The sequence below is a fragment of the Malaclemys terrapin genome, chromosome 2 (genome assembly GCF_027887155.1).
Source record: "Malaclemys terrapin pileata isolate rMalTer1 chromosome 2, rMalTer1.hap1, whole genome shotgun sequence".
Lineage (NCBI taxonomy): Eukaryota > Metazoa > Chordata > Testudines > Emydidae > Malaclemys > Malaclemys terrapin.
This window is the reverse complement of record NC_071506.1, coordinates 213,174,804-213,189,350: the sequence shown is the minus strand read 5'-3', so window position 1 is coordinate 213,189,350 and position 14,547 is coordinate 213,174,804. Positions and strand designations below refer to the sequence as shown.

Sequence of the window (14,547 nt, the reverse complement as noted above, 5' to 3'; positions counted from 1 at the left end):
TACTCCTTAATGCCATGGCTCATGAAGCCGTACACAGACAGCCTGGACAGTAGTCAGGACCTGTTCAACTATAGGCTGAGCAAATGCCGAATGGTGGTGGAATGTGCATTTGGAAGTTTAAAAGCGCGCTGGCGCAGCTTACTGACTCGCTCAGACCTCAGTAAAAAGAATATCCCCATTGTTATTGCTGCTTGCTGTGCGCTCCACAATATCTGTGGCCTGGTCCACACTAACCCCCCACCTTGAACTAAGGTATGCAAATTCAGCTATGTTAATAACGTAGCTGAATTCGAAGTACCCTAGTTCGAACTTACCGCGGGTCCAGACGCAGCAGGCAGGCTCCCCCATCGATGCCGCGTACTCCTCTCGCCGAGCTGAAGTACCAGCGTCAACGGCGAGCACTTCCGGGATCGATTTATCGCGTCTAGACAAGATGTGATAAATCGATCCCAGAAGATTGATTGCTTACTGCCAGACCCGGAGGGGGTCTGTGAGAGTAAGGGGAAGACATTTATGGCGGGGGGGGGGGAGGTTGAGGCAAATCGCCTGGCCATTGATTACGCGCAGCCAAACACCAGGGCGGTTAGAAGAGTTCAGCAGGGCGCGGTGCGCATCAGAGAAGCTTTGAAAACCAGTTTTGTGACTGGCCAGGCTACGGTGTGAAACTTCTGTTTGTTTCTCCTTGATGAACCCCCCGCCTCCCCACCCGGTTCACTCAACTTCCCTGTAAATCAACCACACCACCATCCCCTCCCCGCTTCAAGCACTGCTTGCAGAGGCAATAAAGTCATTGTTATTTCTCATTCATGCAATCTTTATTAATTCATCACACAACTAGGGGGATAATTGCTAAGGTAGCCCGGGAGGGGTGGGGGAGGAGGGAAGGAAAAGGACACACTGCAGTTTAAAACTTTAGCACTTATTGAAGGCCAACCTTCCCATGCTCGGGTAATCATCTGGGGTGGAGTGACTGGGTGGCCGGAGGCCCCCCACCGTGTTCTTGGGCATCTGGGTGAGGAGGCAATGGGACTTGGGGAGGAGGGCTGTTGGTTACACAGGGGCTGTAGCGGCGGTCTCTGCTCCTACTGCCTTTCCTGCAGCTCAACCATACGCTGGAGCATATCAGTTTGATGCTCCAGCAGCCGGAGCATCGACTCTTGCCTTCTGTCTACAAGCTGATGCCACCTATCATTTTCAGCCCGCCACCTCTCCTCTCATTCATATTGTGCTTTTCTGTAGTCAGTCATTGACTGCCTCCACACATTCTGCTGTGCTCTTTCAGCGTGAGAGGACATCTGGAGCTCCGAGAACATATCATCCCGAGTCCGCCGTTTTCTCCTTCTAATCTTCGCTAGCCTCTGCGAAGGAGAAACATTTGCAGCTGGTGGAGGAGAAGGGAGAGGTGGTTAAGAAAAGACACATTTTAGAGAACAATGGGTACACTCTTTCACGTTAAATTTTGCTGTTCACATTACACAGCACATGTTACACATTACACAGCACATGTTCGTTACAAGGTCGCATTTTTCCTCTTACATTGAGGGCCTGCCGGTTTGGTGTGAGAGATCACTCGCGCAGTGCCAGGCAACAGATTTAGGCTTGCAGGCAGCCATGGTAAACCACGGTCTTTTGGCTTTTTTAACCTTCTTAACATGTGGGAATGGTTTCAAACAGTAGTGCCCTCATTTCTCATACCAAACGCCCCTGGGGTTGGCCATTTAAAATGGGTTTGCAATGTAAAAGGAGGGGCTGCGGTTTCCGGGTTAACATGCAGCACAAACCCAACTAACCCCCCTCCTCCCCCACACTCAATTTTCGGGGATGATCATTTCACCCCTCCCCCCACCGCGTGGCTAACAGCAGGGAACATTTCTGTTCAGCCGAGCAGGAACGGGCACCTCTGAATGTCCCTTTAATAAAATCGCCCCATTTCAACCAGGTGACCATGAATGATATTACTCTCCTGAGGATAACAAAGAGCGATAAGGAATGGATGTTGTCTGCATGCCAGCAAACACCAAGACCATACGCTGCCATGCTTTGTTATGCAATGATTCCAGACTACGTGCTACTGGCCTGGCGCGATAAAGTGTCCTACCATGACGGACGGGATAAGGTAGCCCTCCCCAGAAACCCTTTGCAAAGGCTTTGGGAGTACATGAAGGAGAGCTTTCTGGAGATGTCCCTGGAGGATTTCCGCTTCATCCCCATACATGTTAACAGACTTTTCCAGTAGCTGTACTGGCCGCGATTGGCAGGGCAAATTAATCATTAAACACTCTTGCTTTTAAACCATGTGTAATATTTACAAAGGTACACTCACCAGAGGTCCCTTGTGTGCCCTCAGGGTCTGGGAGCACGCCTTGGGCGAGTTCGGGGGTTACTGGTTCCAGGTCCAGGGTGATAAACATATCCTGGCTGTTGGGGAAACCAGTTTCTCCGCTTCCTTGCTGTGAGATATCTTCATTGTCTTCATCCTCATCTTCCTTGTACCCCGAACCCACTTCCCTGTTGCATGATTCCCCATTGATGGAGTCAAAGCACACGGTTGGGGTAGTGGTGGCTGCACCCCCTAGCATTGCATGCAGCTCCGCGTAGAAGCAGCATGTTTGCGGCTCTGCCCCGGACCTTCCGTTTGCCTCTCTGGCTTTGTGGTAGGCTTGCCTTAGCTCCTTAATTTTCACGCGGCACTGCTGTGCGTCCCTGTTATGGCCTCTGTCCTTCATGGCCTTGGAGACCTTTTCTAATATTTTGCCATTTCGTTTACTGCTACAGAGTTCAGCTAGCACTGATTCATCTCCCCATATGGCGAGCAGATCCCATACCTCCCGTTCGGTCCATGATGGGGCTCTTTTGCGATCCTGGGACTCCATCACGGTTACCTGTGCTGATGAGCTCTGCGTGGTCACCTGTGCTCTCCACGCTGGGCAAATAGGAAATGAAATTCAAACGTTCGCGGGGCTTTTCCTGTCTACCTGGTCAGTGAATCTGAGTTCAGAGTGCTGTCCAGAGCAGTCACAATGAAGCACTGTGGGATAGCTCCCGGAGGCCAATAACGTCGAATTCCGTTCACACTACCTGAATTCCAACCTGCTAAGGCCGATTTTATCGCTAATCCCCTCGTCGGACGGAGGTGGAGTAAAGAAACCGGTTTAAAGGGCCCTTTAAGTCGAAAAAAGGGACTTAGCCGTGTGAACGTGTCCAGGCTTAATTCGATTTAATGCTGCTAAATTCGACCTACACTCGTAGTGTAGACCAGGCCTAAGACTTCTGGGAGTTTTGGTATCTGCTCCTAGGAAGCTGAGTAGGTCTGCTTTTCTGTCAAGAGATTAGGTATCACAAAATTGGCTGCACAAACGAAAGGGTAATTAGAGAATACGGTGGCAGAGAAACTAAAATAGTGAAATCACATTTTTAAACCTATTGGGGATCTGCATTTCCCTAAAACTCTAATCTGTGACAGAGACAGAAAATTCCTGAAATCATAAAATAATATGATTCTGCACTGCATATCTGGAAGCATTCAGGGTTTGACCTTGTAGTTCAGAATTTTTAGCACTCTCTATCATATTCCAGAACATAGTCGTATTATGCTGGCAGCAAGTGCTTATAATACTCTAGAGAATCTGGCTGATCTACCTCAGCTAAAATAAAGAATTAAATGAAAGACCTTACAGTTCTCACATTCGGTATTCACAGCTTTCATGATATCTGGGTGTGAGGACCAGTAGTGAATGCATGAGACACATGCTGTTCATCCATGATTATGCAGGGAAACATTCTCTCCCTCACCACCTCTAATTAAAAGAAACCAGATTAAACCTTTATATGAGAGTTTGGGGTAGCAGCACTTCACTCTAAACTACAAGAGTTAGGCAGGAGGTAGAAAACTGGGACATTGCTGCATTCTCCCCAGCTTGACAAATTCTCTGAATACTGTTACGACAGTGTTTGAACACTTTCGTCTCACATGCCAAGGTGTGCCCTGACATAGTCTGAATTAAAGGAGAGCAAAAATTCATAGTCTAATAACGTTCATTAGTCCTTACCAGTCTCAGATACTCATCTCACAAACAGGAAAAGACTGGCATGCATAATAATTCAAATATCAGTAATTAACAGCCCAGATTAAAAAACGGTTTAAGATTTTCACACAAATCATATTTGTTGTCTGCAGTAAAACCCATAGTGTGTCTCTTAGCTTAAAATGGAAGTCACACCAAGGAGATGCAAAGGGAACAGACTCAGCAAATTAAGAGTAATGGCAAAGTTGCTAATGCTTTTATTAGTACCATTGACTAATTGTTTGGAACCTTATACATCAAGACTGTTAGAGTATTCTCAAAAGAAAAGGGATCCATTAACCTATCAATTCCTGAATTTATTCTTGACATTAATAAACTGCATAATCTAGGAAAAGACAGTAGCATGACTGTAAATTTATAGACTGTAAGCTCTTTTGGGGCAGGAACAGTCTGATCAGTTTGTACAGCACTTAGCACACTCTAAATGTTGTATAAATAAGACTAGTGTGTGTAAGCCAAAATGATTAGGTGAAGTAAAACACTTCTGCTAGTCAGCAAAAAGATATCACAATGCTAATGCCCCAGTCCAGGCATCTCAACAGACTAGTTGTTGACTTGGAAGTTAAAGCAGATGAGTAATGGAAATCAGACCCTTGATATATGTCTCTCTCATACTATTGCAGTTAAATATGGAGCTGTAATTTTGTTTCAATCCAGAGTCCATGAAGAGTTAAATTAGCCCTTGTGTCTATATTTTGCTCACTGTGACTCTCAATACCTTTTCTGGGTGTTGTTCTCAACACAATTTGAAGCTCTGTCGAGTACACACCTTTTCCCTGAAAAGTTATAAAAACCTCCAATGTCACAGATGGTACAAATGTTCTGGCAAAACATGCCTCTGCTCTTCAGGCTGAATCTTGCACAATACGGAGCACTTCCTGGGTAGTTCTGAGAACCCTCAACTCACAGTAAAGTCACAAGAAGTCCTCAGTACCTTGCAGGATCAGGTCTTTATTGAGTAAGCATCAGAAGTAAGCTAAAGACCCCGAACACCATACAATTAGCAAGTAATATGGGCCCAAAATTTCACCCACTTTAAAATGACATATGTTGGGCAATATCCTCTGGATACTAAAGATTTCTTTTTTACAATTTAGTCACCATGACAGTGAATATTTTTTAAATCATAAAGGTAACAAAAATGTCTGAGCTTTCTCCTCTGCTCCAGCAGCAACCACTACTAATAAACATTCTTAGAACTCAGCTGGCATAACTCATCTCATTACACATATAAGGAAGCAAAAACGCCATGCTAATTTCATATCATATACTGTACCTGGAAAAGCAATTAAATATACACAAACACTCTAAATACATATATCCGCAATGAATGCTGATCAATCCATTATACCACTCCGTGTCATGGAAGGCAGTAGGGTCTAGTGTTAGAGCACACATCTGAGAAGCTTTGAATGACCTTGCAGAACTTTGTGCTTCAGGTTCCTTATGAGTAAAATGAGAACAACAACAGCCTATCTGTGAGGAATAATTAGTGTTTGTAAAGCACTTAGAAATCCTCAGATGAAATTATTATAAAATTATTAAATGTAGAAGTGTAAATGCCATAAAAAGAGTAAATAATAGATAAGACAAGTTTTCTAGTGTATAATGCACAGTCAAATTCATCAGAAAGGGTGGCCTGAGTTACAAGATTGTTTGTTACGTGACTCTTTGGGTTTGTGAACATCTACCTCTCATTGGCTGATTTCCTTCCCTGAAGTGGCAAATAAACTACCCCAGTCACATCACACGACTGATGTCTGTCTGTCTGTCTCTTGCGCTTGTAGAGTGGCTTAACTGCCTTGGCTTTAGAATCTGTCCTCTGGCCATGTTCTCATTTGTGCAACGTGTCTCTGAATTTAGTTATAATTATAAGCCACGCCAGAAAAACCGTAATCTTTTCTATCTCTCCAAATTGTGTGGCTGTTTTCTTTTGGGAATGAGACTGTTAGGTAAGATAATGTGAGGTATTAGATGAGTTTTCAAAAACAGTTTCAAAAAAGTAACTGGCATTTATTGGTATGTACCTCAATCTCCCAAGGCTCAAGTACAGAACCCTTCCTCCTGCCCCAAAAAGGACAAAATGACAGATACAGCAACAAGCTTTAAACATTGTGGGATTCATTTCCTCAGAGCAAGACTTTTTATAATGAAGATTCAACTTATCTGAGATAAATAATTTACAACAATAAAAGCTGCAATACCAGCACGTTTATGTAGAATAGCTGTAATTTTGGGGTCTAAAATGAACAACATTCTTCATATAAGGGATTCCCTGAGGAACAAATCTATCAGGCATTACAGACTATTTTAGAGCCATATACTGCCTTCACTCCGTGAGCAGACTGAAGTCACTACACAGTCCTTAGTAACTGTCGTGATGTAACTCAGTCTTTGTGTTATGAGCCCTTAAAATCAGCTGATGCAGTTGCAGTGTCCAGAAAATTCACATCAACAACTTAAAGTCATTGCTGAATGCAAGAATAACACTTCCGATCTATTTGTGACAACGGGATGAAATTATACCATCCTCCAAGTGCCCGTCAACTCTTGCTTTGTATTGCATTGTGGTTCTTGTTCACTCCATAACAAAATCACACAAATTCTTTTGCAATTCTGATGCAGTTAGTTGCTTAGTTCTGTGCAGCAGTTGCTTAGTAAGGAACTTATTAACTTATCAGAAAGGAACTTAGAAAATGCAAAAAGATGACACTATACAGTCTGAGATACTAGTAACAGAAATATTCTGAAGACAATAGGACAAATTCTGAGGACAAAGCTGCACAGAGCTTGGAAAGGTAATTTTTCAAGCATGGGGAATTCTTTGCTGACATTACACTACATGATCTTCAGAATTTTTCCACATGAATCAGTTAATGGACTAAAGACAATATCTTTATTACTATGGTAGTACTTTCCTGAGCTAAACAACCTGCCAAGATAAATTCAGAATTGTTGGACTTTGATCAAATATGTCCATATTTTAAAGGTGACCTGCAAATAATAAAAAAAAAAAACATTTACTTCAACAATTGTGAGGAATGTACCCATTAATTAGGCTTAGGGTATAGAAAGCACATTCACTCCTTAAACAGCCCACTGAAATCAATGAAAAGATTCCCCTGACTTTAACAAGCTTTGGATCATGCATTCAATTTTTTCTCCCTTTTCAAGAACACAAAAGTTGCTAGGCACTGTTCTTCTGGTACCCCAGCATGCACTTTGCTATGATGTCACAGCTATCACAAAAAAACACTGGTACATGGTTTAGCTCCTACACCAAGGGCCTGATCCCGCTCTCATTAGAATTTGTGGCAAAACGCTTATTAATTTCAACTGAGCAATCTCAGAACCTTATATTTTAAAAAAATTATCTTACTCCATTCACCCATAGGCTATCTTAATCCTCCAGGAGAAGTACTTGGCAGCTTTGATGTCATAGCATGGTGCATGAATGGGAGCCCAGGACCCATGACTTCAAAGAACCTAAAATAAATACAACCAGTAAGAATTTATTTATATGCTAAATATTACTATTCACCTGCTTGATAGGAATATTTAGTAGATATCACTTAAAGCAAGAGGTATTTACATGTTGTGGTGAAAAAAGGGTTGGAACAGGCCTTTGAGGCTGCTCAGGCCAGCAGTCAATCAACAAAGGCCGGTAGGGAGCCAATCAGGACAGGGCAGAGGCAGCTAATCAGGGCTGGGCAAGGCCCTATATAAAGGCTGCCTAGCAGGAGGAGACAGAGGCAGTCTCTCCCTGGCTGGCAAAGAAGACAGACTGGCTCCTGAGGAAGGAGCTAGCACCTCGGACAGAGCAAGAGAGAACTCCAGCCCCATTACCTGTTAGGCGGCGGGCCCTGCTACAAAGGGTCAAGGAGGTGTACAGGGCCAAAGAGAAAATGGCCCAGGGAAGGAAAGCGGACAGGAGGGGAATGAAGGAAGGCAGAAGGAGGCTGCCGCTAGAGGGTCCCTGGGCTGGGACCCAGAGAAATGGGTGGGCCTGGATCCCCCCCCACATTTCTCCTTATACTGCATCTGGCCACAGAAGACAGTGGCCAATACAGACTGCAACTTGTCTCTGAGCTAAGGGGCTAGACTGTGGGTTGCAGTTGGCCACTGAGGCAGGTGCGAGTCCCAAAGACTGCTCTTAACTCCCCCCCCGCCCCGGAAGGGGGTGAGTCTGGAGTAGTGGACATTGCCGGAAGGCAGTGTCCTGAAGAGGATGCAGCCAAGCGGAGAGCAATGCGGGTCACAGAGCAGAACGGACAGCGGACAAGACACCATGCACTGAGGGCGCTCTGCAGTGGACAGAGCTAATTCCTGGAGCAACCAGCGGGAGGTGCCAGCAGTGGTGAGTCTTGACCCTGTCACACATGGTTTTATGTGCTAGTCACAGTGAAGCCCTTCCTTAACAACATTAAACAATTAATAATAACATTTTGCAATAACACTTTTCTAAAGACTCTATCAACGATAACCAAGTTATGATTAAGGCACTTACTAACAATACTGATGACAAGCTACCACAGCTCTTCAAGACAGGTATCCCAGAGGTCTGTGTAATCCACACACCTTCTGGGTGTGGTGTTCTGTCCCATCTAGTGGCACTGAAACCACTTAAAGAGAGAGAGAAAATGAGTCTGTTCTACAGTCTTAGCTAACAGCCATTGGCTTTTGGCTCATGCACTAAGCAATAGAGCAGGATCCGGCCCGTCAGCAGTTTTAAACCGGCTCCTGCTGGGGAGCGGGGTTTGGGGCTTGCCCTGCTCCAGCCAGGGCGCCGAGCCCAGGGCCACATCACGCAGGTTCCGATGCTCCAGCCGGGGCACCGAACCACGCAGCTCCCAGAAGCTGCGGCATGGCTCTGCTCCGGAGCACAGGGTCGGGGGGTCTGCACCACGCAGCTCCTGGAAGCAGCCTCATAGCCCCGTGGGTCGGGGGCCACTCCACGCATGGGAGCCGGAGAAGGGACATGCCACTGCTTCCAGGAGCCACTTGATTAAGCGCTGCTCGGAGCCTGCAGCCCTGAGCCTCACCCCATGCCCCAGCCCCCTGCCTCAGCCCTGATCCCCCTCCTGCCCTCCAAACCCCTTGGTCCCAGCCCAGAGTAACCTACTACACCCCAAACTCCTCATCCCCAACCCCACCCCGAGCCTGCACCCCCAACCAGAGCCCTCACCCTCTCCTGCACTCCAACCCCAATTTTTGTGACCATTCATGACCCGCCATACAATTTCTATTCCCCAATGTGGCCCGCAGGCCAAAAGGTTTGCCCACCCCTGCTCTAGAGGTCCCCTGTTTGATCCTGCCCACTGATGACTGGGGTCCGTCAGTGTAACATCTGCAAGTCTGAGGGGCCCCAGTGCATATACATGTTGAGGAGGGTATTTTTTTTTTTTTTAAACCTGCCTAGTGGTCATTCTGGCAAGAAAAGGGACCATTGCAAAGAGAGAGAAACCAAGGCAGAGACAGGGTTGGAAAAAGCAAGAAGACTGAATACTAAGGGAGAAAGAGGAGAGAGGGCGAACACTTTTGCCTTGGCAGAGCTAGCACAAAGGAGTCATAGGGCAAATATAAGACCCACACCTGGGTGAATGCCACAGAAGCACCTGGCAGCACATGGGCCATGTCAGAGATAGAACTGGTCAGGAATTTTTTGACTAAATGTTTTTTTTTTTTTTTTTGTTAGAAATTGCTGATTTATCTAACCCAAAACCTCTCACAGAAACGTATCAATTTCAACAAAACTTCTTGTAAAGATTTCTGAGGTTCAAGATGGAATTTCCGGTCAAAACCAGTTACACCCTGGAATAGCCCAGTGACTAAGGCACTCATGAGGTAGAACAAGGACTTGAACAGGGATCTCCTACATCTTAGATGAGCACCCAAACTGGGCTATTAGCCATTTACAGATTCTCTCTCAGTTTCAGAAGGTCTCAGGTTCATTCTCCATCACAACAAAAATTCCAAAACCTCAATCTTTCAGGAAATTGAATCCTTGTTTTCTGGTTAGCCCGACTCAGGGGCTAGCTGGAGACAGGAGAAGGTGTGACCAAAAATAACACTACATAATCACATCAGTTTTAATTATTTTGGAAACTTATTTCAAAATACCCATCAGCAAGTATGTCTGTAACAATACAGATTACCCCCCCCCCAATTTTCCCAGGAATAGAGAGTTAACCCCCCCATAACAACCTAGTTCGTTTCTCCGACCCCTTGCCCCCCCAAGCCCAGCTAGGGGACCAGACACCCACAATCCCTCCCCCTCCCCAACCCCAGCCATGGGACCCCCCCCATCAATAAACCTGAATCCCCTACCCCACAGAGATCAGCTGCACCCCTGCCTCCCAGATCTAGGGTGACCAGATGTCCCGATTTTATAGGGACAGTCCCGATTTTTGCGTCTTTTTCTTATATAGGCTCCTATTACCCCCCACCCCGTCCCGATTTTTCACATTTGCTGTCTGGTCACCCTACCCAGAACCCAGCTGCAGGCCCCCCACCCAGACACCCACCCCCCTGCCGCGCAGGGATCCAGAGGAAGAAACAGCCTGATGCTCAGTCCCAGGCTTGTGTGGAATTACCTGCGCGCTGCCGCCGCCTACTTCCCCCAGTGCGTGCTGGGAACTGCAGCTGCCAGGAATCCCTCTGGCAGTGTCTTCTATGTGTGAGCTGGGCTCTGCCATGTCCAGTGGCCCCTAATAGTAGCCAGCAGCACTGCAGCCCATTTCTGTGAGGAAAAGGAAATTCTGTGCAAAAAACATTAATTTCTGCAAAATTATGCATGGCGCAGTAGGGCAGAAGTCCCCCAGGAGTAACAAAGGGAAAAAGAAGGAGCAGGAGAGGAACAATGGAATGGTAGCAAAAGAAAAGAAGTAGAGAGACAAATATCAAAGGGAAAGGGAGGATACACAAAATGTAGTTCTCGTCAAGGTTGTTACAAAAGTTAAATTTTCAGTTAAAGTAAAAGACACCAGGAGAGAAAGTATAAAAAGGAGAGATGAAGAAAAGAGAACTTTGGAGAGGAAAAATGCAGACAGAAAGAGGAAAGCAAGAAATAAAGAACTGGGACATTTAACAGGGAAGAAGACAGCAGTGGTTAGGGTTTTGAAATTTCCTTTTTTGACAACTTATTTTCTACATTTTACAACTCAATTCTAGAGATGGGAAAAGGGAAGCTATGGTAGAAAGTTACTGGCAATGAGATTTGAGTCAAAATGTTGCTGTTAGACATAATGGTAGATTAACGCCTTGTCTAAAGACAAAAATTGCACCAGTTTAACTAAAACAAATTAAAAAACTGATTATAGTTAAATTGGTGCATCTTCCTTTGTTGACAATGTTATCAGTTTACAAATGGCTTATATCAATTTAGTTTGGATTTAAGTGTATCTGCATAAATTGGCATGAGATGAAATATATTTGAAAATCAAATTTAGTTAACACAATGCAGTGTGTTTGTGTGTACGTAGACAAAGCATAATACAAGAGTTTCTTTTTTTAAATGCATGCTACCATTGCAGATAATTTTCTCTGGGAATTTCAAGTTTTACATTTTTTGTGGTTTAAATAGTGCTATACATTTTCTAAAAACAAATATCTAGTTACTTAACTGAGCTCTTCACCATGGCACAAATTCCTTTTTGCTAAATTCATTTATACAGCAAATAATATTCAGCACACTAAAAAATTTTCTGCATACGAAGTCTTACATCAGTTGCTCTAGTCACCTGTAAAAGAAATGTCTTGAAGTGTAAGATTATAAAGTTAAGGCTACTAAAATCATCTCTTACAGGACAAGTAGGAATTTGGGAGTCTGTTTAAAAATGATCTGCTCATCCAGGTCAAACTAGAACTGCTCTTTGACTATATAGTTTACTAGACTACAGCACCTTCTCCTACTCCAAACAGCCTAATTTGATTTTTTCTTTTGATTGTGATAAATTAAAAATGCAAGATAAACCTGCTTGTCCACTTTCTCCAAGATGAATTTTGTTTGCCATTCTGTCACCAGTGAGCTCAGTGTAAAAGATGCACTGTAGATCAGCTACAGAATGAGTTCTGATTTTACATTTTCCTGACTGTTTACAGAAATACAACTTCTGATATTCTCCAATTTTAACAACTCTGCCATGATCCCAATTGCAGCATTCATTAACTAATCCAGCCATCAGAGTACTATAACTCTACCCTTAAGGAAATGTGAAGATTTTAAAAACACACTAAAATTGAACTTTTCTTCAGGGAATGGGGGTATTTGGGTATTCCTCTGAATCCTCAGAACAGACAATTGCTCTTCTGCGTGAGAAATTGTAAATGGTCATCAGGCAAAGAAAGAACCAGTTGTCCACGATCCTTAGTGCAGATCTTCCATTTGAAACAAAGAAACCCTGCAATACCCAAGGTAAGGATTTGGAAGGAGATTGGAGATGGAGGGAGCAGAAAGTACTATTTTTGGTGCTTAAGTAATCGCAGAAGTAAATCAGTCTCTCCAATCAAGAAACACCCTCTATTGGAGAATTATATTATTATTTTGTTTTTTTGAGAACTGTATACTACACTGACAGAGGATAGGTATTTTCCTTTCCTAACTACTATGACCTATGAGTCTTCCATCTCTATATTTGTTTGATCTGTTTTACTATGAAGACTAATATCCTTATTTCATGCTCCAATTTGAACGGAGCAATTCAAGTATATAGCTACAGACACATTAATGAGAGGGTTTTTTTTTTTAAATAGAAATATGCTTTTTATTACCATTGAAATTCATTGATTGAGCTCTGAGATATTCAGAGGTACAGACTTTTGAATGGTTTGAAATAGAGTAATTTTATTACCAGGGATCAGAAGACACTCTACCTTGTGTCAGCATTCAAATGAATCAAGTTCTCTGGGCTTATCTACATGCAAAAATTGTACAGCTTTAACTATAATGGTATAGTTAAAGCAGTACAACCCCACTAGCGTGGCTGCAGTTAATACAGATCTCAACATGCAGCTACTGGTATTCTTATTCCCATAGGCTTAAAGGGATAAGTTATAGTAGTATAATTGTGTCCATATTAGGATTTGTATCAATTTAATGGTTTTAGTTTAAAAAAATCATATGCCTAATCAAAATAATTAAATCAATACAAGAACTGTGTAAACCAAGTTTCTGATGCTCAGTGTACTTTTCCAGGCTGATTTTGATCTATGGAATCCTTTCCTGGACTCTCCACAGCGGGGGTGGAGATGGGGGGGGGGGAGGATTGAGAGGGAAAGGGGGGGGATGAGATAGGAAAGACCTCCTATACCAGTGGTCTCCAACCTTTTTACGCATAAGATCGCTTTTTGAATCCAAGATTAACCCAGGATCTACCCAGCCTCTTCCCTGTGGCCCCACCCCGCTCACTCAATCCCCCCTCCCTCCGTCGCTCACTCTCCCCCACTCTCACTCACTTTCACAGGGTTGGGGCAGGAGGTTGGGGTAGGGGAGGGGGTGCAGGCTCTGGGCTGGGGCTGAGAGGTTTGCAGTGTAGGAGGGGGCTTCGGGCTGAGCCTGGGGCACAGGGTTAGGGTGCAGGAGTGAGGTGTGCAAGCTCTGGGAGGGAATTTGGGTGCAGGAGGGAGCTCTGGGCAGGTGCAGGGGATTGGGGTACAGGAGAGGGTGAGAGGTCTGGAAGGGAGTTTGGGTGCAGGAGGGGACTCCGGGCTGAGGCAGTGGGTTGGGGTGCAAGGTGCAGGCTCCAGCCAGGAGGCACTTACCACAGGCGGCTCCTGGCCGGTGGCGCTGCGGGGCTCAGGCAGACTACCTGCTTGCCGTGGCCCCACGCCGCTCCCGGAAGCGGCTGGCTGCTGGCATATCTCTGCAGCCCCTGGGTGGGGGACAGCGGGCCTCCATGCACTGCCTGTGCACGCAAGCGCCACCCCCCAGAACTCCTGTTGCCCAGTTCCCAGCCAATGGGAGCTGCGGGGACGGTGCTGGGGGCAGTGTGCAGAGTTGCCTCCTCCCTCCCATGAGCTACAGAGATGTGCCAGCAGCCAGCTGCTTCCGGGAGCAATGTGGGGCCATGGCAAGCAGGCAGCCTGCCTGAGCCCCACTGCACCGCTGGACTTTTAGCGGCCCGGAGATTGTGACTGACTGGCAGAGGCTCCAGGATCGACCAGTCCATCGCGATCGACAGGTTGGTGACCACTACCCTATACACACCGCCATCATTCCTTTAAAGCAATATCTCTACTGCATCACTGCCAGGAAGTGTTGCTGTCAAAAGATTGGATCATAACTGCTAATAGCAAATCATCTCTCTAGAAGAATGGAATGAGACTGGTTAAGAAATAAACATCAGTCCACATCAGAAAAAGATTGACACTGGCAAACTTGTAGACACATTTGCTCTTTGCTCATGAACCAATTAAAAAAAATCCTTCACTTGAATTGCCAGTTGGTCAGCTTATTAAAATAATC

General features: G+C 45.0%; 1 protein-coding gene across 5 annotated transcripts; it reads right to left on the bottom strand.

The window, feature by feature from the left end:
- Positions 1-803: 803 nt before the first annotated feature.
- On the bottom strand, positions 804-13,446 carry LOC128833062 (myb/SANT-like DNA-binding domain-containing protein 2). Of its 5 annotated transcripts, XR_008444105.1 has the most exons (6): positions 11,708-13,446; positions 10,679-10,824; positions 8,593-8,707; positions 7,465-7,571; positions 2,324-7,079; positions 804-1,381 (listed from the first exon to the last, which is right to left on the bottom strand). XR_008444105.1 is itself a non-coding variant. In XM_054020952.1 (4 exons), the coding sequence occupies exons 3-4, from the start codon at positions 2,871-2,873 to the stop codon at positions 1,215-1,217; spliced, it is 717 nt and encodes a 238-aa protein (XP_053876927.1). In that variant the 5' UTR covers positions 2,874-3,348; positions 8,593-8,707; positions 10,679-13,446; the 3' UTR covers positions 804-1,214. The 5 variants fall into 5 exon arrangements, 2 of the variants coding, with proteins under 2 accessions (XP_053876927.1, XP_053876928.1); XR_008444103.1 differs by having other exon boundaries at positions 10,679-13,446; XR_008444104.1 differs by lacking the exon at positions 7,465-7,571 and having other exon boundaries at positions 10,679-13,446.
- Between the last annotated feature and the right edge of the window lie 1,101 nt (positions 13,447-14,547).

What these genes read in the sequence shown, in the direction of transcription:
- LOC128833062 (XM_054020952.1), bottom strand. Translation starts at nt 2,873, where the DNA reads ATGGAGTCCCAGGATCGCAAAAGAGCCCCATCATGGACCGAACGGGAG. An exon ending in GGGCACACAAGGGACCTCTG is followed by an intron (nt 1,382 to 2,323) that starts GTGAGTGTACCT and finishes CTCCTCCACCAG; the next exon opens with CTGCAAATGTTTCTCCTTCG.